At 37.8% G+C, this 23,750-nt stretch overlaps 1 protein-coding gene across 1 annotated transcript in view; it reads left to right on the top strand.

Moving 5' to 3' along the window:
* LOC111519615 (inactive rhomboid protein 1) overlaps nt 1–23,750 on the top strand; it is a 140,429-nt gene that overhangs the window by 29,164 nt on the left and 87,515 nt on the right. The window contains exons 3-4 of the mRNA XM_023181264.2: nt 7,592–7,933; nt 8,001–8,255. Coding sequence (XP_023037032.2) covers nt 7,592–7,933; nt 8,001–8,255 — 597 coding nt within the window. The remainder of the gene's footprint in view (nt 1–7,591; nt 7,934–8,000; nt 8,256–23,750) is intronic.

The following is a 23,750-nucleotide window of genomic DNA, read 5'->3' as shown; positions in this document are numbered from 1 at the left end:
CCCGTTTTGGAGTACGGACTTGATTAAGGAATGAATAACCATGACGGAATCTTTAAATTTTTTATAGAGATCGGTGGCCAATGAATCACGCCAACCTTGTTCTCGTACCCACAACGTTTGCATAAACGTTTTTGCCCGATTAATGAAGAGCAATAGTCGACACAATATCACCCTGCGATCCGAATATGCAGTTTTATGTTCTAGACGAATAGAACGAAGAAGAACTCTTTGGTGAAATAACGTTTTAGCCACATTCTCATCGTCACATTCACATTGCAAGGAACTACGAATTTGATTGATGATCGGATGTGAGATGACTACTTATGTAAAGAAAAACTAGCTGAACCAATCGCCCTATAAAGCTCTTCCATGAACAAAAGGTAAGAGCAAATCTTTTAGCGCGCTGTTACTAATTGTGTAGTTTAGAAAGTTGTCTGCCAGACATAGATGGTCATATTAATTTGTGAAGAATTGTGATCTGCGCTGCCTTTGTTTTTGTTTCTTCATTGTGAAGCGCTCCCGCTGTATTGGCACCTCCTTGACATATGTTAACCAATCAAGACATTTATCGCACTTAACGCTATGTGGCTCTGCACATGACCAGATTGAGCTAATGACGAAGAAGTGTTCGAAGCGAAAACAATTATGTGAAAAAATTAAGCGAAGCAATTAAGCAATTGAATAACAATTCAACTGCCGCCGTGTACAGACGTGTTTTTTAATGCACACCGCAAAAATTTAGTGTAAAAAAAAAAGACCGCGTTTGCAAAAATTTGTGTAGGGCTCTCAGTCGCCTCAGAGACGCGTATTTACAATAAATAGCAATAAATACTAAGTTGCAACAACAAAGTGCGTAATTTTTACCAAAACTATGTCCACCATCTCGGGCCCAAGCTCTCTCGATCCCCACCAGCAACAGCTACAAGAACTAATTGTACAACAACAACGTGAGCGTCGACTCTCGGTCCAACGCAACAACGCGTACTTTTCGGTGGTGTCGCCGACCCCACTGAATGGTAACGTAAGCAATAACACCGAAAGTGCTAGCTACTCAGCAATCAACAGCAACTTACTGTGGAGAGAGCAGTGTGTTTCTCCATCAATATCGATAACTGGGTCTTCGATTGCACCGACCAGCACCGTCAGCTCGTTGACAGCAACTACTGCAACGTCTGCCCAAAGTCAGCCACAATAGTAAGCCCAACGGCATCTGTCCAAACTGGAATGGACAGATATATTAAAATAACTAAGCGGAAGCTTAGCCCGCAAAAGAAAAAAAGTACGCCGAAAATAACCAAACCAAATGAACGAGTAGCACTCCTTAGCGGAAATCGTTTGAAAATTCTTGCCGATCAGCAAAACGATCAAGCCGGCGCTGTAGATAAAGTTAAATCGGCTAGACCACCCCCTTTATACATCCGTGGAGCCAACTGCAGCGCACTGTTTTCGAAGCTAGTAAAAACAGTAGGGGCAAATAACTTTGTTTTAACGCCTCCCAATAGGGGTAACATTAAAGAAATTAAATATCAAACCCAAACTGAGGAAAATTTCCGCATCATCGAAAAGTACGTCCTTAATGCTAACATCAACTTCTATATCTACCAACTAAAAAGCAGTAAAGGGCTCCAGGTTGTGTTGAAGGGGATTGAGCCATCGGTCCCTACTCAAGAAATAGTAGAGGCGTTGGTCGAAAAAGGGTTTGCGGTCAAGTCCGTTGTCAACATAATCAACAGGAACAAAGTCGCACAGCCGCTCTTTAAAATCGAGCTCCAACCAGATGCAAAGCGGTCGAAGCCAAATGAAGTGCACCCGATCTACAACCTACAGCTCCTATTGTACAGAAGAATCACCGTAGAGGAGCCCCAAAAGAGACACCAACCACCGCAGTGTAAAAACTGCCAGGAATACAACCACACCTCTAACAATTGCAATCTTAGGTCAGTGTGTGTTGGCTGCGGCGAACATCATAAAGATGACATTTGCACCAAGGACAGAAACAACGTCGCACTAAGACTATGCAGCAACTGTGGAGGGAACCACACGGCCAACTAAAGAGGATGTCCTGTCTTCAAGGATCTTAAATCACACCTAAACGGGCGCAAACCCCCAGCTGGACCAAAATCACCTTCAACGCCTCCAAAACTACACCGGAGGTATTCTTCGCCAAGGCTGTTAGATCATCAAACATGACTGCTACAACCAGTCCTAGTGTATCTTTCGCTAGTTTGCTCCGAACTGGACAGACGGAGCCCGCGAAAGAGACCCCGTCACTCCACCATCTACAGAATCCGCCACCTAGCGCACCAGAGCTTGGCCAGCAAACTCCAAGTGATCTAGAGGCCCTATTGATCTCACTCAATCAAAACATGACCACTTTTATGACGTTCATGCAAAACTGTATGCACGAACTGATGCGGAATCAAAACCTGCTTATCCAGAAGCTTATCGAGAATAAATAATGGCTTCCCTACGTCTATGTCTTTGGAATGCTAACGGCATCTCCAAGCACAAAAATGAACTGCAACTATTCCTAGACTCAAGTGAAATCGACGTTTTGCTGATTTCGGAAACACATTTAACATCAAAAAATAATTTTCAAATACCAAAATATACCTTCTACGCAACAAACCATCCAGACGGAGAAGCTCATGGCGGGACTGGTATCCTAATCAAAAACCGTATAAAACACTCGTTCCTCAACAGATTTGAAACACAGCACCTACAAGCAACTGCTATAACCGTCCAAACCAGCTGCGGTAACACTACATTGTACTGCCCACCACGCTTCTCAATCTCTGAAAAGGAATTTACCGATTTCTTTAACACGCTCGGAGATCGCTTCATTGCAGCAGGGGACTATAACGCCAAACATACGCACTGGGGATTTCGCCTGGTAAATCCTAAAGGCAAGCAGTTGTCCAACACAATGGTCAACCATCTCAATAAGATGGATTGCGTCTCACCGGGTAGGCCTACTTATTGGCCCACAGATCCACAGAAAGTGCCTGACTTGATTGATTTCGCAGTAACTAAGAGGATTCCACGTAATCGGATCACTGCGGATACACTGCTAGATTTAACTTCCGATCACTCTCCAGTGCTATTCACACTATAAACAAGACCTCAAGTACTTGATCGCCCATATAGGCTTACAAACAACAAAACAAATTGGCTTAAATTTAAAATGTACATGAGTGCTCACATTGACTGTTCGCCGAAACTGGATGCTGCAGAGGACACAGAGGACATCTCTGCACTTGAGTCGATGATGGGAGCTGCAGCAAGAGTATCTACTCCACATGCCTCTTCTTACACTAAACCTGTTGACAGACCTACGAACCGGCGGATAGAACAATTATTAACGGAAAAACGACGTCTAAGAAGAGAATGGCAGATTACTCGATCACCAGCAGCAAAACTTCGCCTAAGGCAAGCTCATCGCAACCTCTCCAAGGCGTTAAGACAAGAGGAAAGCTGGGCTCAAAGGAAATACATAGAAAAGCTCAGTCCAACCAGCACTAAACATCCTCTGTGGAAAGCCCACCCAACTTTAAGCGCTCCTACAGAGACAATTTCACCGATAAGGAGTCCAACCGGTGGATGGGCCCGCAGTGACGAGGAGAGGTCATCCGTATTTGCCACACATCTTAAAATGATTTTCCAGCCAAATCCAACATCAAACTCATCTGTACTTCCCCCTTCGAGCACATTAACGGATAGTGAGTACTCAGAACTTCAATCGGACGAGATCACTGCAGTTATTAAAAACCACATAAAGCCTAAATAAGCCCCTGGCCATGACCTAATCGCACCGAAAATTATCCTAGAACTCCCTATTATCGCCATACAATACAAACATACATGAAAGATGTAATGGCTCCGTCTCCGCTGATTTTGAAATCAAAGCTTGTGTACCGCAAGGCAGTGTACTCGGCCCATTGCTCTACCTGCTGTACACTACAGACTTACCAACGAGTTTAGGACTTACAACGTCCACTTTTGCCGATGACACGGCAATCCTCAGCAGATCCAAATGCCCAATACAAGCCTCTGCAAAATTAGAGGAACACCTCAAGGTGGTAGAGGAATGGCTAGCAACCTGGCCTATCCGGGTCAACGAGCAGAAATGCAAATATGTTACACTTACGCCTAACAGAAGAAACTGTCCAGTTTTAATGCTAAACAACGTACCAGTTCCTCAAGCCGTGGATGTCATTTACCTTGACATCCACCTAGACAGAAGACTAACTTGGCGCAAGCACATCGAAGCAAAAAAGTCACAGCTTAAACTGAAAGCGAGTAGCCTACATTGGATCATCTATGCTCGGTCCCCTCTACGTCTGGAGTATAAAGTCCTCCTATACAACTTCGTACTGAAACCCATCTGGACTTACGGAGCCGTACTATGGGGAAATGCAAGTACCAGCAATGTCGATATTATACAAAGAGCGCAGTCGAAGATTTTAAGATCAATCACGGGGGCCCCGTGGTATATACGAAACGACAACATTCAAAATGATCTAAATATACCTAGCGTAAAATCTGAAATAGGTACTCAACAACTAAAGTATTCTGCGAAACTGGATGCACACCCAAATGTTCTTGCCAATTCCCTTACGCGAACTAATAATAGAACTCGTCTTAAAAGAAATGACAGACCAACCCAATAACAAGTGATTAGGGCCACCTGCAATATCCCCAGGATTTATCTTAAGAACTAGACTAAGAAAAATTTCTCAAACTTGTTGTTAGGCTCTAATTTAAGAGTAGATTCAACAAATATATATTAAAAGTTAAATCTGCTCTCATCTCGCTCTAGGTTTTGAACTACGGCTACGAATGAAAATTCGTTTTATTTTGCTGTTGCTATTGCTATGGCTTTTTACACGTCAAAAACAATAGCATAGCATTTATTTTTCGTAGTTTGCCTCTGACTCTGCTCCTGTTCTCGTCAAAAACGGGAGCGGTAAAGCAAATAATATCCTAGTATTAAGTCATCAATGTGCTTGTTTTCAGTTATTTCATTACTAACTGACTTCTTTCATTCATTAGTTTCTGGACTATATCATAACAGGCAGAAGGAAGCTTTTCCAACACCATAAAGTATTAGTATCCGTATTTTTAAAAAGGCAAGATTTGTTTAATGATATGATATCATTCCATGTAACCATACATTTGTTCATAAAAAAATGTTTTTCTTCTATAAATTATTCATCAAAGAGCAAAATGGTTTTTAGACAGGTCTTGCTCCCAGGAGAATAGAATTCTACTATCGATTCATCTTTATTATTTCTTTTCAATAATTTTATTATAGGGCTGCATATTCATTCATTTATTCACTAATATTGATATGTACATTTAATATGTGAGAGTAATATTGTAAGGGTTCAGAGTTCATGCTGTATTGGCATTTTCTTCTTAAATATGTAACAATTTTCTAGACATTAGATTCAGAGAAGAAATTTAAGATTCGGCCTCCAGGTGCTATGCACCAGGCTCGATGGAAGGCAAAAGCCACTTATTCACTGAAAATATCGCTACTTAGCTCTCAATTCATAATTTCAAACAAGGATAAGGCAGCCCTGTTGGACGTATGTCTGTTCATCGTGACATTCTACGTAAAACGCTGGCTCCAATGTATTTTAGCAGTAAAGGCGCCGTATCAAGATTTGTGTTTCTTGAAGGCCATGAAAAATTACGGAACAATAGACAAAAGCATTTCAAAAGCAGCTTTGCAGAAGTTTTGCCAGCATTTGTGGTATTTGACAGATGAAGTATCTATTCTGGCTTTATTTGATGATGATGTCAATCTAAAGTAAGAATGATTTCTAACTTTACTAGAGAAAATCCAACTGCCCACAATAAAAGTTAAACTACATCCAACGATGAACTCTGTAGCCCACTTTTTGGTACGTTAATTAATCTTTGAATTTGTTCTTTGACAAAGTTTGCTAATAGGTATAATTGATAACTGATCAATCTTTTCTCAATTTCAGAGAAAAACATTGATGACTTCGCTTCTGTCAAAAGCAAGTTCTTTTTTAATCGACATATTGTCGACAGTTTTTTGAACAAGTGCCCCTCTTCGTGGTCAAATGATGATTCGTTTCTAAAGGCTAAAAAGAAGCTGCTAGGTCTGAAAGCAGTCAATGACACGGCGGAAAGAGCGGTTAAGTTAATGCAAACAGATTGCTTTGCTTTCATTTGTTGTTAGGAAGCTAAGCGCATTAAATTGTTACTTTGAATAACAAATTTTGTTAAATTTTTTAAAGTTAACAAAAAAAAAGTGCGTTTTATCTGCATCTTCCATATTATCCGATTGAGAACGTAGAACAGTGGTGGAACTGCGTGATAAGTAGATCTCAATTAGCAAAATTGCAGTACATTTTGGCGAAAATAAGAACACTGCCTTTATGCTTTATACCCAAGGAAACTTTCACTCGTTGCAGAGGACTGACGGTTTTATTTGCGCTTATCAAATTCTATTTCTTATCGCGATTAATAACTTTTCTATAACCAATAATCTCACTATCGGCCTAATTAAAATTTTCGCATCCATAGGCACACTCCATATGCACGGAAAATAGAATCTTGAATAATTTAAACATAAATTAAAACATAAAACTTGCGCTAGCGGTATTTTAATTTTTTTTTATTGGTCGTTTAACATTGTTCTTTTTTTTTTTAATTTTCTTTTTTTTTTCTTAAAGCAAAATAAGGAAAAAACTTATAAAGAAATTTTTAAGTCTTTACAAGTTAGTTATAATATTATTAAAGAAGAATACATGAACCAATTTAAATAAAGAAACACAAATGATATTAAAAATACCTCATACGATTTAAGTTAAATAAGTGGGAATTCTTTGAAACTCTGCTAATATGCAACCTTTTTTCGTCTTTCAAATTAGTTTTTTTAAAAAGGCAATTAGTAATAATAAGAATAGATTATACCAGAGGGCTGGTGCTAACAACGAAGGTATTGACAAAAGTCACCGATTTTCAACGATTGTTCCTATTGTAGCTATAAAATATATGCACCCGATCTTGATAAAATTTGGAACAGTCGTTTATGGGAGTAGTAAACTTACCAATATTAAATTTCACAACAATAGCTCGGAAAATAACTAAGTTATTAAGAAAATTCGCTATTCGTCACTTTGCCGTTTGTATGGGAGCTATACATATATGTTATAGTGGTACGATCCAGCAGAATCCGAGATATACAAACTGTGCATACAAGCCTACATGCAAAATCAACTCTGTAGCTGTAACGGTCTAGGAGGAGTTTGCGTTGACCCAGACGGACGGACCGATGGCTATATGAATTCGTCTCGTCATGCTGATCAAGAATATATATACTTTATATGGTCGGAAATACTTACTTCTATACGTTGCACACTTCTGACCAAAAAAAAAAACAGATACCCTTTTTGCAAAAGTATAACAAAAAAAATTGTATGCTTCGGTCATGAAATTAAGTTAGAAAACTGATTTTTTGCTTTGCTATAATTTCTATATTTCAAGTTCAGTTACTGTTAATTTCTCAAAAAACCATAAATATGTATTTCTTATTTATATATCAATATTAAAGAAATCCATATCGACTTGGAAGAAGTGGTCACCAGTAGAATCCGGTCCTGGAGGGCGCATTTCAGGATCCGTATGCGGTCTGGATCCAAAATTTTGTGATGCTCCCGCTTCGATAGCACCTTATGAATGGCCAGATGACATAACAAAATGGCCGATCTGCCGGAAAACCAATTCCTTTTCACAAAGATATCGATACAAAGACCACACTTCAGAGCACATGGTTTGCGAAGTAATAGGTCATCCATGTTGTACTGGCCTTTACGGTGAATGCCGTATAACAACCCGAGAATATTGTGAGTTTGTAAATGGATATTTTCACGAGGAAGCGTCGCTCTGTTCACAGGTATGCTTATTATTATTATCTAATGTCATTATTATTACAGTTAAACATTTTTTTTTTTTACTTTTAGATATCTTGTCTAAACAACGTTTGTGGAATGTTTCCATTCATTTCCGTAGAAATTCCGGATCAAATTTATAGGCTTTTAACATCCCTTTGTATGCATGCTGGTGTTCTGCACTTAGCAATTACACTAGTTTTTCAGCAGTTATTTCTTGCTGACTTGGAAAGACTTCTGGGAACTGTTCGCACGGCAATTGTTTATGTTGTATCGGGGCTTGCCGGAAATCTTGCTAGTGCTGTAATCTTACCTCATCGTTCTGAAGTAAGTTAAGTAAAAAACACGTTCATACATATATTTTGCATGTTTCTAGTCCGATTTCAATAATTTGGTAGATTGGTAGGAATAAGCAAGTTTAATTAGTCTGCCGAATTTGATGTCGATAGTCAAAAAATTGCGAAAGACAATCGGGTTTTCTTAAATTATGGAGGTGGAAGTGGGCGTGGCAAACATTTAAATGATTATTATTTGCGCGCATAACTTTAACTTTGTTAGTGCTGATCAAGAACATATACATCTTATATATATGAAAGAAAGTCGCGTTTGTTCAACCACTTTTAACTCGAGATCTGCTGAACCAATCTTCATGGTTATTGATCCCTTTGGATTTGTTTCCCCTCGAATAGCAGAATACATTTCAAAAACAATAAATAATTGGCGGAAAACCCCTTAAAACAGCCCATCAAGTTTCCATATATAAACGTTTTCTAACAGTCAATTTAAATAAAGTCCACTATTGTATTAATGTCATTGTAGTGTTCTGTAATATACTATGTGAAAGTTAAAGGAAAAATTCGAATATTGTGTTTGTAGTATGTATTGTAGTAACATAATAGAAATGAGGCGAATCAGGAGATGCATAACCAGGCCTTGCTCTTGATCGAAGATATGTGTTACCTCATATGCGGCAGTTTGTTAGTTGGGTTAGGAACGCCAGATCGCGGAATGAATGACGCATTTAATAGAGAATTAGAACGTGAACGTGAATACGATCCACTTGAACTAATCCAATCCGTTCAAAGGAATGTACCACTGTTGAATCCTAAACAGAGGGAAGTCTATGATACAGTGATTAATGCAATTGATGACGGAAATGGTGGCTTATTTTTTTTGGATGCCCCGGGTGGAACTGGAAAGACATTCCTCTTGATTTTGTCCAATGTACGTGCGAGATCGCAAATTGCGGTAGCAATTCCGTCTTCTGGAATAGCGGGCATATTGTTTAACGGATGCCGTACGGTTCACTCAGCGTTAAAATTGCCATTAGATCTTCAAACTACTGAACAACCGACATGTAACATTCCGAAACACTCCGCAATGGCCAAAGTTTTAGTAGCATCAAAAATTATCATATGGGACGAATGCACAATGGCGCACAAACGCTTATTGGAAGCACTAGACCGAACATTAAAAGATCTGCGCAATGACTCAATGATTTTATTATCTGGCGATTTCCGACAAACACTACCAGTAATTCCAAGATCTACAGCTGCCGACGAAATAAACGCTTGCCTCAAAGCATCAAATCTGTGGGAATATGTTAACAAACTTCAACTGTCTGTAAATTTGAGAGTTGCATTGTTAAACGATCTATCTGCTGATGATTTCTCGAAGCAATTGCTGAATATCGGCAATGGCCGTGTTCCTGTTAACGAATCAAGCGGTTTGATTTCATTTCCTCCAAGTATGTGCAATTTCGTCTCATCAAAAAATCATCTCATCACAAAAATACTAAATGGTTAAGTGAGCGAGCAATTTTGGCGGCTAAAAATAAAGATGTAGATGACCTCAATTTTATAATTCAAAATCAAATAGTGGGCACTCTGTATTCATTCAAATCTATGGACTGTGCAACAAACGTAGAAGAAGCCACTAATTATCCAACTGAATTTTTGAACTCCTTGAATGTGCCTGGTTTACCATCAACTTACAACTGAAGGTTGGCTCGGTAGTTATCATGCTTAGAAATTTAAACCAACCAAAACTGTGCAATGGAACGCGTTTGGTGATAAGAAAAACTAATGTGATTCACGCTTCGATACTGAAAGGAAAATTTAAAGATGAGGAAGTTCTTATTCCAAGGATTCCGATGATCCCAACAGATATGCCCTTTGAGTTTAAACGAATTCAATTTCCGATTCGTCTTGCCTTTGCCATGAAGATTAACAAATCACAGGGCCAATCCTTGACTATTTGTGCCCTCAATCTAAAAAATGCGTGCTTTTCTCATGGTCAAATATTTGTTCTTGCATCTGACAAAAAACCGAAGAATGTCGTTTACCACAAGGTGCTTGGATGAAAAACCGATTAATAACATTTTTTCTGACATGTGTTTAGAAATTTAATTATTTCTTTTTTTTAATTTTTATTCTCATTCTGTATGTTTTCATCATCATGCATCATCATTCATATAAAGATAATGTATATAAAACCAGAGTGTCGCGGCTCAGTTCGGCAATGCCGCAGCTTTATACCCTTGCAAGTTTTTTTGTGACTTTTCCCTTACCAATAGCCGTCAAATTGGAAAAATGTATTGTATGAAAAATCGAATTTTCGCGAAAAACCGATAGTTTTTTAGGATGGATCAGTAGGCCGCGGTCCCGAAGCGTCAGCCGCAGCAGTAACGTTGGACAAGTCACCCACTGCAGCAGTCAACTTGTCTACCGGGCCCTCGATACTTTTAGAACTATCGGCAATTTCCATTGGAATGTTATGCCAAATCTTTTCAATATGGCGTCGACTTACTGCTCTTGGGATAGAAAAACGCTTTGCTGCAATATCGCATTGATCTACTTCTCTTGTGATAGAAAAACGCTCTGCTGCTCTTTGTTCTGGTTAAATTCTATGCCCAAATTAGACTTCACTGCGCAAAAGTCTTTCATCTTAAAAATCTGCAACCATTCCTGATGACTTAATGATATTAACAAATCATGAACATCGTGACGATCAAAAGTTTTCTTATATCATTTTAACACACAGGCAGGGGTCCTGTTCTGTGGCCTCTAGTCCGATTTCTTGCAGCTTCGTTGTCAGTTTACAATACTATTGTAGTCGGGACTGTCGTAGTCCATATAGAGCTCTTATTATCAGAACACGGGGTCTCCCATCTCAGTTACAGTTATCTCAGCCGCCCTCTTATACTCTACGTCGGGACATTGTTGTTTCGAACCCTTAGTAGCTCCAAAGTTTACTTTTCGCATAAACTTGTTAAACTTTTCTGGAATATTCCTGTATGCCATTTGTTTAAATCCATCCATTTCATGGATCTCCATATCATATTCTGCTGATAAAGCGGCTAGCAGTCTTACTGATGTAGATCGCGCCACAGGCAAATACGTTTTGAGAAATTCTCTCCTGGCTTTTGAGCATTACCTTTGCATCTTGTTTCCAATCACTTTTTGACCTTTGGGCCGCTCAACAATTACTCAGGTCTTGTTGAGAGTTTGACCCATAAACTCATCAGACTGGGTACGGGTACATCGGTCCACAGAGGTTTTTTGTGAACAATCTAAAGTGTCTGCTTAGACCTCTTCTCTGAGTTCAAATCCAAACTTGCTTAAAGGGTATATTAATTTTGGACAGAAGTGTGCAACGCATAAAAGGAAGCATCTCTGACCATATAAAGTATATCTATTCTTGATCAGCACGACGAGACGTGTTTAACTAGCCATGTCCGTCCGTCTGTCCACCCGGCTGTCTGTTGATTAGGATCGGGCGACTATAGGTTAGTTGAACGTTTAAAACTTTCAAGGGTATACATTTTATGACGCGGTCGAAGTTGGCTCCAGCCCTCTGGTTTTTCATAATAACTGTTTTATCCTTACGAAATATAACTTCGTATCTCTTGTCGGTAATTCGAGATACCGAAAGGAGATTTTGTCGTAGGTCAGACACAAACAAAACCTCTTTTAAGATAATTTCATTTGTATGCTGCTTTTCTTTCACTTAAATGTTTACCTCGCCCACTCTTTTCACCTTTGCGGTTTTGTTGTTGGCCAAATACAATGCCTCAACCATGCACTTGATCAAATGTATTTTCGTTTGAACTCATATGTGCAGTACAGCCACTGTCTAGAAAGTTACTTTTTTTCTCCTCATTATACGGATATTCTGAAATATTGAGTGCTTCTTCATTTGCTTTTATACATTTTTTGGTTCCTTTCTCTCTTTCTTTGCATGCGGTCTTCCTCTACTTCTTAAATGATCGGATTGTCTTGTCACTTGTCGTACGCAAAACATTTACGTGTGTCTCTTTTTATGCTTTTCTTTTTGTCGTTGCGTTTGCGGCGGTTGACAAATAACGCGCTCTGCTCTTCGCGCGCATTGTTAGCTTTGCGCGCTTCTAACTATTCCAATATCTACACAAGCAGCATATCAGCGCTTGAAAATTCGTCACGTGTTTTGTTTGAGTAAACTGGCCTTTCGCACTTGGATTAAAAAGTATCCTCCAATTTCAACCAATAATCTCTTGCTGATACACATTTTCAATTAAACCCAATTCTGATGCACTGATCGACAGCAAAATGTCTGCTCGATCTTTTTCACTTTGTGTTTACCACGCCATTGATCCGTCTCCTCCCCTGGACATTCCTTGGAGCCATCACATTCTGCCATACATTGTTTTTCACGAGAATGGAGTAAATTGAGCGGTTCTATCTTGCCATTTTGCACAGCTTTTGCCTTAACTTATTGTCTTCTCATTTTTTTTCTGTCGTTTTTGCTCGCGCAGCTTCGGATAAATAGAAAAGTCAATGCAGTTAATACCGAATATACATATATAACTTTATCAGAACTTAAACTCCAAGACCGAACATTGCCTAGAACCAACGCCAACTTTTTTCTCTATCAAGTGGTGCCAGATCTGCTTAATAATTCAAGGGATGCCAGATTGCCACTTCGATACAAACATATGGCGCTAATAGCGAAAACCAATTTTGTCTAATAATTACTCAATGCTATAATAACTATGCTTTATAGGGTTGAATTCTGCTAAAATCCTAATCGACTTACAACTATTTGAGTAAATGCCGCACAGTTGGGCCCCTGCCCGGACAGTATTGCAAAAATCAATTTTTTTATGATCGCGTTTGTCAAAAATGATACGTGGAATCGATAGAAAATACTTCAGAGATTATGAATCCAAAATTGGTTGAGGTTCATGAGGCGCTCAAAGTTGAGACATTTTTAGTAATTGGTAATAATTTTATAATTTTTACAAAAAGTCGCAACTTTAAAAATGAGTATTGGGCGATTTCAAGAATCCACCTTGGATTTTTTTATCTGAAAAGTATGTTCTTTATTAATAGCATGTTTCAAAAATATTACTAAAATCTTTATTGAACTAGAAGCGTTTAAAAAATTCACTAAATATTGGCGTTTTTTGAACTTCGGTGGAATATAACTTACAGGGATCAACTAGTATCAACACCGGTAGCATCAATGTTATTTAAGTTGATGAAAAATTGGTCCTAGTTGCAGGTTGGTCCTTTTTATTTCCGTTTACCTAATTGGATGTAAATATTACGTTTTTTACCAAATTACTACAAAAAGGGTAATACAGATTTTGCATTCTACATAGTTAATTTCAAGAATATAATATAAAGTGCTAAATATTCCTCTTGTTTGCGACAGTTTATTTTTAACTTCATAAGTGGAATAATATTTGTCAATATAGTTTAAGACAGTTTTATTTATTAGTGCAAAAATGTTGGTAAAGAATGAGAGGATTTTTAGTTTTCCATGTCTGTGAAAACCCAAATATTTTTGAAATGGGATTGCTGAAGGAGATGGGCTTTTTATTCGAAAACGCTAGTACGGAGCTTAAGGTAAAAATCAAATATACACTCATTAACTTATGGCGAAAATGGATCGCAAGCGGCAGAAATCTGTCACAATGAAGTTTGGATTGAGAAGTATACGAGATTCGTAGATTCGGAGAAGGAAGCAGTTCAACCATCAACTAGCCGAGGAAGAGAAAGGCCGCTTTAAGATATAGAATATTGTTCAACGTTTACAAGAAAACGGAAGCTTCAGGGTGCTAATGAAAGCATTACAAAGCTTCTTTCAGAAGCACTTTCTTCAAAGTATACATAGTAACAAGAGAGGGCAAAGGAGACTGCCCAAAGCACGGATACGGAAGCATGAAAATGATGAAATGACATCTCTAATAACAAGTGTTAGTCAAGAGATCATTGAAATGTTGGCTGTTATCTTCATTGTTGAAAATTGAAAGGAAATGATAAATGGTGAAAAATTCGCCGAATATACTTAAAAAACTGCTCAACTTTTGACTGAATTGTATCCGCAAAAAAAACTTACCCCAGATTGTTTTTGATCCTAGATCACCCGTTTCAGAGAGTGTAATGGCACGTCAGAAAGCGTTTGAAGGAGAGGAAATATTGTACAGCAGCCTTTCTCGATGTAAAACAGGCCTTCGACAGAGTGTGGCACACAGGTCTGCTATACAAGCTGAAATCTTTGTTCCCGGCACCTATCTATGGACTTCTCAAGTCATATCTTCTCAGGAGGAGCTTTGCTTTTTTTATTGTCTGGACGTTGACGCGTAGAATGGGAAGTACGTACAAGTAGCCCATACGACACCAGCCTGTTTCGCAGACCGACTGTGGGGACAAACAATTAAAATATGATTAACTACAGCTAATTACGAGATAAGTGTGCTAAAATAGAGGTTTTCACAAGATAAAGAGAGGCTTCTGATCTGATTTTGGGATACAGAAGATTGTAATCAGAACATAGGATTCGAAAAGGTTGAATAATTAAAAATACAGTGTTTTAATGCTAGAAGAATAAAATTTCTAGTAGATCTACGGGGTACAGATAGGTTTAACTGGTTCAATAGCTCAGGAGAGTCTATTTCACCTATTAAAAAAAATATGAGGATTAAAAGTTGTTTTATGGTCCATAAGAACACCTAAGTCCTTGATAATATCTAACCTCTCCAATGCAGATAAGATAATAAGTTGCTAAGTATGGAGTGCATCTATAGAAAGACATAACTTTGCATTTAGAGCCGTTGAGGTTTAATAGGTTGGTTGAAGATCATTAAGATCGGATTAAAGCAGGCAAGAAGACGATATGTCTTTAAAACTGAGGTAAAGCTTAACATCATCTGCATAAGCAGACGAGAGGGTGTCACTACCAATGGAAGATCTTTAATAAAACGAGTGAATAGCAATGGACCCGAATGACTACCCTGAGGTAATCCAGAGGTCACTTGGATGGTCTTAGAAAATGAAGACTTAAAGGGGACCTTTTGAAGAATCCAATCAAGCAAAAGGCTGGGGTTGCCAAGTGCGTTCAACTTATATAAAATCAGAGTATGATGAACAGATTCAAAGGCCTTGCTAAAGTTAGTATAAATGACGCCAGTTTGCACGACAGTTTTGAATCCTTTTATCGAGTGAGATGTAAATTTTAATAGGTTAGTAGTTGTGGATCTACGTTTTTTAAGCCCATGTTGGGATGACGAAATAAATGAGCTACAAAAATGCTGCGATATGTTATTATATCCTCAATTTAGGTATCGCAGACAATTTGGAAATACCCCTATAATTGGAGGCTTCGTACTTTCTTCTCTTTTTTTATAAAGCGGAATGATATATGATTCTTTCCAGCTAGACGGTCATGCGCAAAATGTGCCGGACAGTGTAAACAACTTAAGTATTGGCTATCATAAAGACTCTGCACAAAACCTCAATACGCAGCCGCGTAGTCCGTCAGGGCCAGGTGCATATGGTGGTTTGATGGAACTGAGCACGCTACGAACCGACATGTTATCAAACACAGGGGTTTAAATGCAATTAGACGATTTCAAGGATAAGAAGGATTCTCTTGGTAAATCGTAGTGGAATTAGTTGTTTTGAAAAACTGACAGTTTCATTGTTTTCGAAAGACAAGTAAGTCTGGTGCACTGATGTCTTACGTTTTGCTTTGACAAAGTTATAAAATTGCTTACGATCGCGAGAAGCAAAAGATAACCTCATAGCATTTGATCGACAACATAATGGCAAAAATCCGCTGATTTACATACGAAAGAACGAAGAACCAAGGAGGTCTATCAGACCATAGAAGACAGAAATGGCACAGTCCATATCCTTGCAGGATATGGAGTTTGGGACAACTCAAGCAGACAATCTATGAAACAATGTGACGAGGAGGGCAACAGTAATAAAGAATTATATGGCTTCGAAATGGTGAATGTATACTGGCAAGTCGGACTGTGGTGGAATATACGACCAAGTAATATAGGCAGAAAAAGAATTAAAAGAAATTTTAACACAAACAAATTTCATTGAGCCAAGTTTCAGTAAAGGCAAGAATATGAAAGTCGAAATCTAAACTCCCTACATAGAGTCTAGAGAGTTTAGATTAAGGTGGATAATAGGGTGTTCCGGCCAAAAAAACTGCGATCTTGTCCTTCCTCGCTCGTAATTATTTCTATTTCTATTTCTTTAGTTTAATTTATGCTTACATATGTAGTACGCCTATGCCCTTAGAGCGGAGTGGGTAGAGGTTGTAACATTCACTTTACTTAGGGTCATTTGTAACAGGCCCGGGCCTGGTGTCATATGGGCCACTTGTTCCTACTGAGCGTTGTACGACTAAGTCTATAAAAAAAAAAAAAAATCTTTATGACATATTTAGCCAAAAAGGATCAGGGAATACATTTATTTTGAAGGACGAAATGTCCCGATTTTTCCACCGCAATGTTAGGGGCTTGAATTGTGCCCTGGATGTAGGCTATGACTTCTTCAGAAGTATTGTGATCAAGCCTCGAAATAAAAATTTGCCTTTTGGGTGGAACTACAACAGTAGCTGCAACAGCATATGCAGTGGCAGCTGAAGCAGCCAACACTTTACTACTCTTGTAACTACTTTAATGGCAATATTCCTGGGAACGGATGTTTGCCCGGATGCTTTAGAAACTACAACAGATATCGTGTTAGTAGGTGGGATAATGCCTCCAGGGGAAATGGCAAGAGACTCCACACCTGCACATAGGTTCATTGTCGGAAGCCGGAACTGGTAGAGATCGATGTGCGGACGGACTGTGGGACGCGCCCTGAACCTGGCCCTTTTTCTCGTCGGAGAAGTTAGAACTTCTGAATTGAACCTCCATCGCCAAAAGCTGCTCTTGGAGCTTACGAACGCCAGCTGACAGGGTCTTAAATGCATCCCCAGTGCGTTTCATAAAACTTGGCATCTCGAGCTCCAAGCCACGACGCGAATCACAGCCCCATTTAAGGCCGCCACCCTGTGCAATACTATCCCGCACCTTGACTGTGTATTGTCACACACATTGTCACACAGCCAACAGTAAAGAAAGTCTTCACTGGTCTTGCTGGGATTATTGCAATTATATTTGCAACAGACAGACATTATTAAATAATTGATTTATACAAAAACAAATTATAAATCAATATGTAAATAAAAAGGGAAAAATGTATATATATGTTAAAATAGACGTATACAAACCAAGGCAAAAGCTAACTGCAATATGCAAATGAAAAAGAGACAACAAAAAAGAGAATATTTTTTGTATTAAAAAACACAACAACAAAGACTTGGCAAAGTTAACGGCCGCGAGCGCGATGAAAAGAGAAAAGTAACGAATACAGAGCACCAACACCACACAAACAAAAAACACACTGTGAACTGTAAATTGAGAGCGTGGGTGGGAGCAAATAATAGAAACAAATCAAAAACTAAGCAGTGCAACAACAAAATAATATGTTCGTTTGTTAATGTTTTGTTATTAATGAAAATGTAAATTTAACTTTAAACTTCGCGATGAATATAGCTATGATCAAAATTGGTTGAGCTAATTTAATTTAATACCAGAGGGCCGAGGCTAACTTCGACCTCAAAGTTTGTATACCCTTGCAACTTTTTTGGAAACTCTTTCTTTACCTATAGCCATTAATGTGGAGAAAGTTTTATCTAAAAAGGCTTATGTTTGCGAAAGAACAACCTACAATTTTAGCATAGCAAATAACGAAGTTATTGATGAAAGTCTCTGTTTTCCACCGATCGTTCCTATGGGAGCTATATGATATAGTCACCCGATCTTTATCAAATTTGGCTCAATCATTAACAGACTCATTAAACTAACAAATGTTAAATTTGAAAGCGAAGTCCTCGGTAGATGAGTTGTCTAAGTGGCCCAGTCATTCAGTGAACTGAACAACGAGGATCCGGGTTTGAATCCCAGGCTAGTGTACGGATGTAGTTTTCGTCTAAGCCGAAGGCCTTAGTTGCCAGTGCTTGTAAAATATAGTTAGGTTGATAGTTTATAACTATATCTTATACTTTAATAATAATAATAATAATAATAAATTGGAAAGCAATCGCGTCAAAACTAACATAGTTTTTGACAAAAGTCACTGTTTTCGACCGACCGTTCCTTTGGATGCTATATGATGTAGTCACCCGATCTTAATCAAATTGGGCACGGAGTGGACTAACCAACAACAACTTGCTCACACCCCCCTATTCCCATTGATACTCTAATATTAAAATTCTTCTCATTTTGAAATTATGAAAAGTTATATGTACCTTTTGTTTTTATTTTTTTTTTCCATTGATTTCTGCTGATTATCCATTTTTCGGATAGATTGTAAAAAATGGGCTCTCCCTGCAAAAAAAAAAGAAATAAACTGAGACACGTGCGATCACGAAAGGCTTTGGAAAATAGCAACTATAGTCCCGAAATCTTGGTTTATTAGATATTGATGTAAATTTTCATTTTTCACTTTTTGTAATTATGTTAGAAAATTAAATTAAATTCTTATGTATCTTTCTTCACTTTACAACCGTAGGCTTGTATTTGGCATGTATCCATGAACAAATCATCGGTGAAGTCATTTCTACTTATTTTCTAGATACTCTATATTTTCTGTTCCCTCACTTCGTTATTTTCCTATTCATCTTAGTAGATGTATCATCAACTACTCTCTACACGAACCTTTTCGCGTTCTTTGCTAATCGTTTAACAACCCTTCTCACATTTTCTCTCCTCATCTTTCTGTCACTGTCTGTCAATGTCTCTGTCAATAATCTACAATGAAACCGCTGAATATATTTCAGCTGGCATCTTGTACAAATAAAACACCTCCACCGGGTCGGGGATTTTAGGTTGGGTATAAGGCTAAGCTTACTTTTCTTCAATTCATTTTTTTATATAGACGTAGTATTACAACGCTCAGAACGAACAAATGGCCTATATGACACCAGGCCCGAGCCTATTATGATAGAAAACCCCTACTCATTCCGTCCTAAAGAAATAGAAAATATTAAAAGTAATAAGAGAATAGGTAATACATAAAAAACAGAGGGCCGGTGCTAACTTCGCCCGCGTCAAAGTTTGTACACCTTTGCAACAATTTTGGTAACCCTTTCCCTACCTATAGCCATCAAAGTGAAAAAAAGTTTTATCTAAAAAGGCCAATGTTTGCAAAAGAACGGCCTACAATCTTAGCATAGCAAATAACGAAGTTATTGATCAAAGTCACTGTTTTCCACCGATACGAAGGTTTTGACAAAAGTCACTGTTTTCGACCGATCGGTCCTATGGGAGCTATGATATAGTCACTCGATCTTGATCAAATTTGGCACAGTCGGTTGTTAGTGCAATAAACTCAAAAAAATTTAATTTCACGACAATAGCTCAAAAAATAACGAAGTTATTGCGTAAAGTCACTGTTCGTGATTTTGCCGTTTGTATGGGAGCTATATGATATAGTGGTCTGATCCGTCTGAATCCGAGATATACAACCTGTGCAATATATACAAGACGGACGGACATGGCCATATGAACTCGTCTTGTCGTGCTGATCAAGAAGATGCTTCCTTCTTTGCGTTGCACACTTCTGACCAAACTTAATATACCCTTTTTGCAAGGGTATAAAAAGGTAGGTTAAAATAAAGATGACTACAATTACTTACGAATGAGAAAGGAGAAGAGCGCAGTTTTTATAACCGGAAGCGATGTTTCCGAACCAATAAAGAGGCAAAGTCTGTTGTAGACGTGACATAGTATGCGAAAAGGTTCATGCAGAGTTAGTTGTGCAGTAAGTGTGTGTAATTGCGGGTCCTTCTGGGTGGAGCAGAAATATTAATCTGGCTCAAAAGTTCGGAAAAGTCAATCTCACCATTCAAAAGTTTGTAAAGAAAAGTTACACCAGGTTAATTAACTGAAGTCGACTAGATTAAGATGGAAGTTGTACATTTAGATGCCAGCGCAAATTCTACTTTGTTTTGATAAAACTCATATTGAGAAAACCAAATACAAGATCCATACTCCAATGGGGCGGTCTAAAGAAGTATAAAGTAATTTGGTAGTATATAGATCCTTGAACTCCTTCCATCACCGCTTTATAAAGCCAATAACACTCTTTGTTCTTGACTACTAACAGTAGTCCAGAGCATGGTTTACCGAATTGAGAGCCCAAATTCCGTACATATGACATCAGTTTGCCTTTGTTTTAAAAACTTTGGATTGCAAAGGATGTAAACAAGGTTACTTGTGGTAGATCTATTTTTCACAAAGCTATGCTGGTATGGCGAAAATATACATTTACATAAATGCTGTATTTGAGACGTCACAATTTTCTCGAACAGTTAAGGAATCGCTGACAATTTAGAAATTCCTCTGTAATTAGTAACGTCAGATTTATTGCTAAATTAGTAAAGAGGTAAATAAACATATCCTTCTATATAGTTGGAAACTTTTTATTTTCATTAAATATTATTTTTCACAAAATGAAATGAGTAATAACAATTGCGACCAGAAAATTTAAATTTTTTACTCCATAATGTCTTTTTCCTAGAAAATTATCGTATTGTTTAAAAAAATCGTAGTCTCTTATTTTTATCTGAAAGATTCCAAAAAAAAACATGCAATTTTGGTGCGTATTTTATGACCAGCAGCGGAAAGGAATTGCAAATATAGCGACAGCATTAAATCTTTAATGAGTTAATAAGATTCAACAACAACCACAAAATAATATCTGTTTTCATTATGATAGCCTTGATATTTGGTCTGTGGTCTGTATTATTATTTTCAGAAACATCAACTTTTATTATCAGATAGATTAGATAGGATACCGAAATACCAGTAGAATCTGTGTTAAAAAGAACTTATTTTCTACTCAATTTAAATTCAAAGGCCTTCATCCGTCAATGCCCCCGTATATTGGAGTTGATGGCGAAGAAAACACCACCGTTGCACCAAGGGGTGCAGCCGTATAACGCACGGCACGAATCGCGCGGATAAATACACAAAAAAAAACAGACAAACAAATAATACTATAGCTATCTATGAACTAAAAAGGAAAGGATAGAAGTTTTAAGCATAGTAATAGAAGACTCTGAGCATATTACACGGAAAAGAAGGTTGTAGTCAGAGCAGAGGACCCTAAAAAGTTCATGCATGGCATAGTCAGAAGAACAACGACTAAGGGTTATATGTATAATAGGATGTCAACTCCGTCTACATGGTACCGACAGATTTACCTGCGTCCATAACTCAGGCGAGTCAATATCACCAATTAGGAGCTTGTGCATAAAAATAACGCCAAGCATAATTCTATGGTTAGTTAAGGAAGGAAGTTTAATCAAAAGAAGTCTACTAAAGTACGAAGGCAAATTGATATTGCGATTCCAGCTTAAGCCACGAAGAGCAAATAGCAAGAACTGCTTTTTAACTGGTTCAAGACTATCCTGGTGCGACTCATAGTGAGCTGACCAAATCCAAGATCCACACTCTTAAATGGGACGGACAAGCGAAATAAAAAGAGCTGGGTGTTAAAATTTAACTTATGGTCCATACGTACGCCCAAAGCATTCATATTATTTAAACGTTCTAAAGGATTATTGTTTAGCAAATAAGTAACCAGTTGAAGAGAGTTACGATAGAAAGTCATTACCTTACATTTGGTAGAGTTAAGATTTAATAGATTAAACTGGCACCAGGATTGAAAATTTTTAAGATCAGCTACAAGCCGACTAAATGAATCTGTTTCTTTATAAGTAAGAGAATGCTTAACAGCATACATAAGCACACGCAAACACCAGATATCACCAGATGTCACAGGAATGGAAATAGAAAAAGAAGACTTTTCTATTTGTTAAATATTGTCGAACCCAAGAAAAGAAAGGGGTGGAAACCCAATGTCGTTCCGTTTAGAAAGCAAAAGGGTATGATTAACAGAATCAAAGCCTTTGCTGAAGTCAGTGTATATGATAATTGATAATTATAGAGGTAAATTCTAAAAGGTTAGTGGTTGTAGATCTACGTTTCACAAACCCATGTTGGGATGACGAAACAATAGAGCTGCAAAAATGTTGCAATCGCGAAGATATAATTTTGAAATACCCTTATAGTTAGAAGCTTCGATCTTTTTGTCATTTTTATGCAGAGGAATAGAGATGAATTCCAAATAGATGGAAATGAGAAAGATTCGACAGACAAGTAAAACAATTTTTAAATGGGTGTACATAACTTTGCACAGAACCTGAGTACAAGTCCAGGTAGACCACCTGGCCCCGGAGAATAAACAGGTTTAACTAGTTTAAGTTCACTAAGAAGGGAACTTACATGAATCACTGGATTAAAAATGCAATTAGCTTTTTTTAAATGATAAGGATACGGACTTGCTCGATATTTCGTTGGGGAATAAGTTGTTTTGAAAAAACTCGCAAACATATCGGCAATCGCCTGATCAGTGCTAGCTTTTTTATTTTGAAAGAACAAAAAAGATGGATGCACAGAGGTCTTATGTTTTTAGATATGACCATTCGGTATTAATAATGTTTTCATTAAGGCAGGCAAAGTTAGTCTTACGAAAGCACCTAGTTAGAGGTAACTCATTTAAATTAAGTAATGGTGATAGCAAGGGCAGATCAAGTTTTAAATTTAATGTAGGATGAAATTTGTCTTCGGGAAGAAGAAATGGTTCGATCCTAGAAACATTACTATAAAAAGAATCCAATACAAAAATAAGATCTAACGATTTTCCATTAGAATTTAAGACTGGATTGACATGGGATAAAGATAAGCCTAGAAGACCATTAATAAAGCCATGTCACATAGGGGGCAGCAACATGGTAGTTTCATCTGTAAGTGACCATACTAAAGTAGGTAAATTAAAATCACCAAAACTATGAGCATGTCTTGACTAGAAACTGAAGAGGAGCCAAACTGAATTGCCTCTAAATGATTTAAATAGACAACAAAATCTGACGATGGTGAAATATAGGAACAAGTAATAAAAGCATTAAAGGATTTAACATTTACTTTAACACCGACAAACTCAAACTCCTGGGTATTAGAAAATTGAATTAATTTAGATGATAAAGCAGCTATCAGAACGCCACCACCTACGCGAGAAATCTAGTCACGTCTGAATATAGAAAAGTTCGTGGAAAAAACAGATGCATCGGCAATATTAGGTTTTAGCCACGTCTCTGTAAAAGCTAGAATGCTTGTTCAAGAGAAAGACTATCTACAAAGAGATTAGGAAGTTTAGATTTCAGTCTTCTAACGTTCTGGTAACCCAGGCTAAGGGACGAAACTAGTTTTTTGACACACCAGCAGATGCTGATGTGGCAGGAATGGTGTTAGTTGTTGTTGGCATACAATGTCGTGGATATTGGCAGAAAAACTAATTTTAAAGGACGGAACAATAAGAAAGTTTTAACTTTTCCACCGCAATATTAGAGACGTTAACTTTCTTGCGA

This window comes from Drosophila willistoni, unplaced genomic scaffold (assembly GCF_018902025.1).
Source record: "Drosophila willistoni isolate 14030-0811.24 unplaced genomic scaffold, UCI_dwil_1.1 Seg171, whole genome shotgun sequence".
Classification (NCBI taxonomy): domain Eukaryota; kingdom Metazoa; phylum Arthropoda; class Insecta; order Diptera; family Drosophilidae; genus Drosophila; species Drosophila willistoni.
Note: the sequence above shows the minus strand (reverse complement) of the source record. Positions and strands in the feature narration are given on the sequence as shown.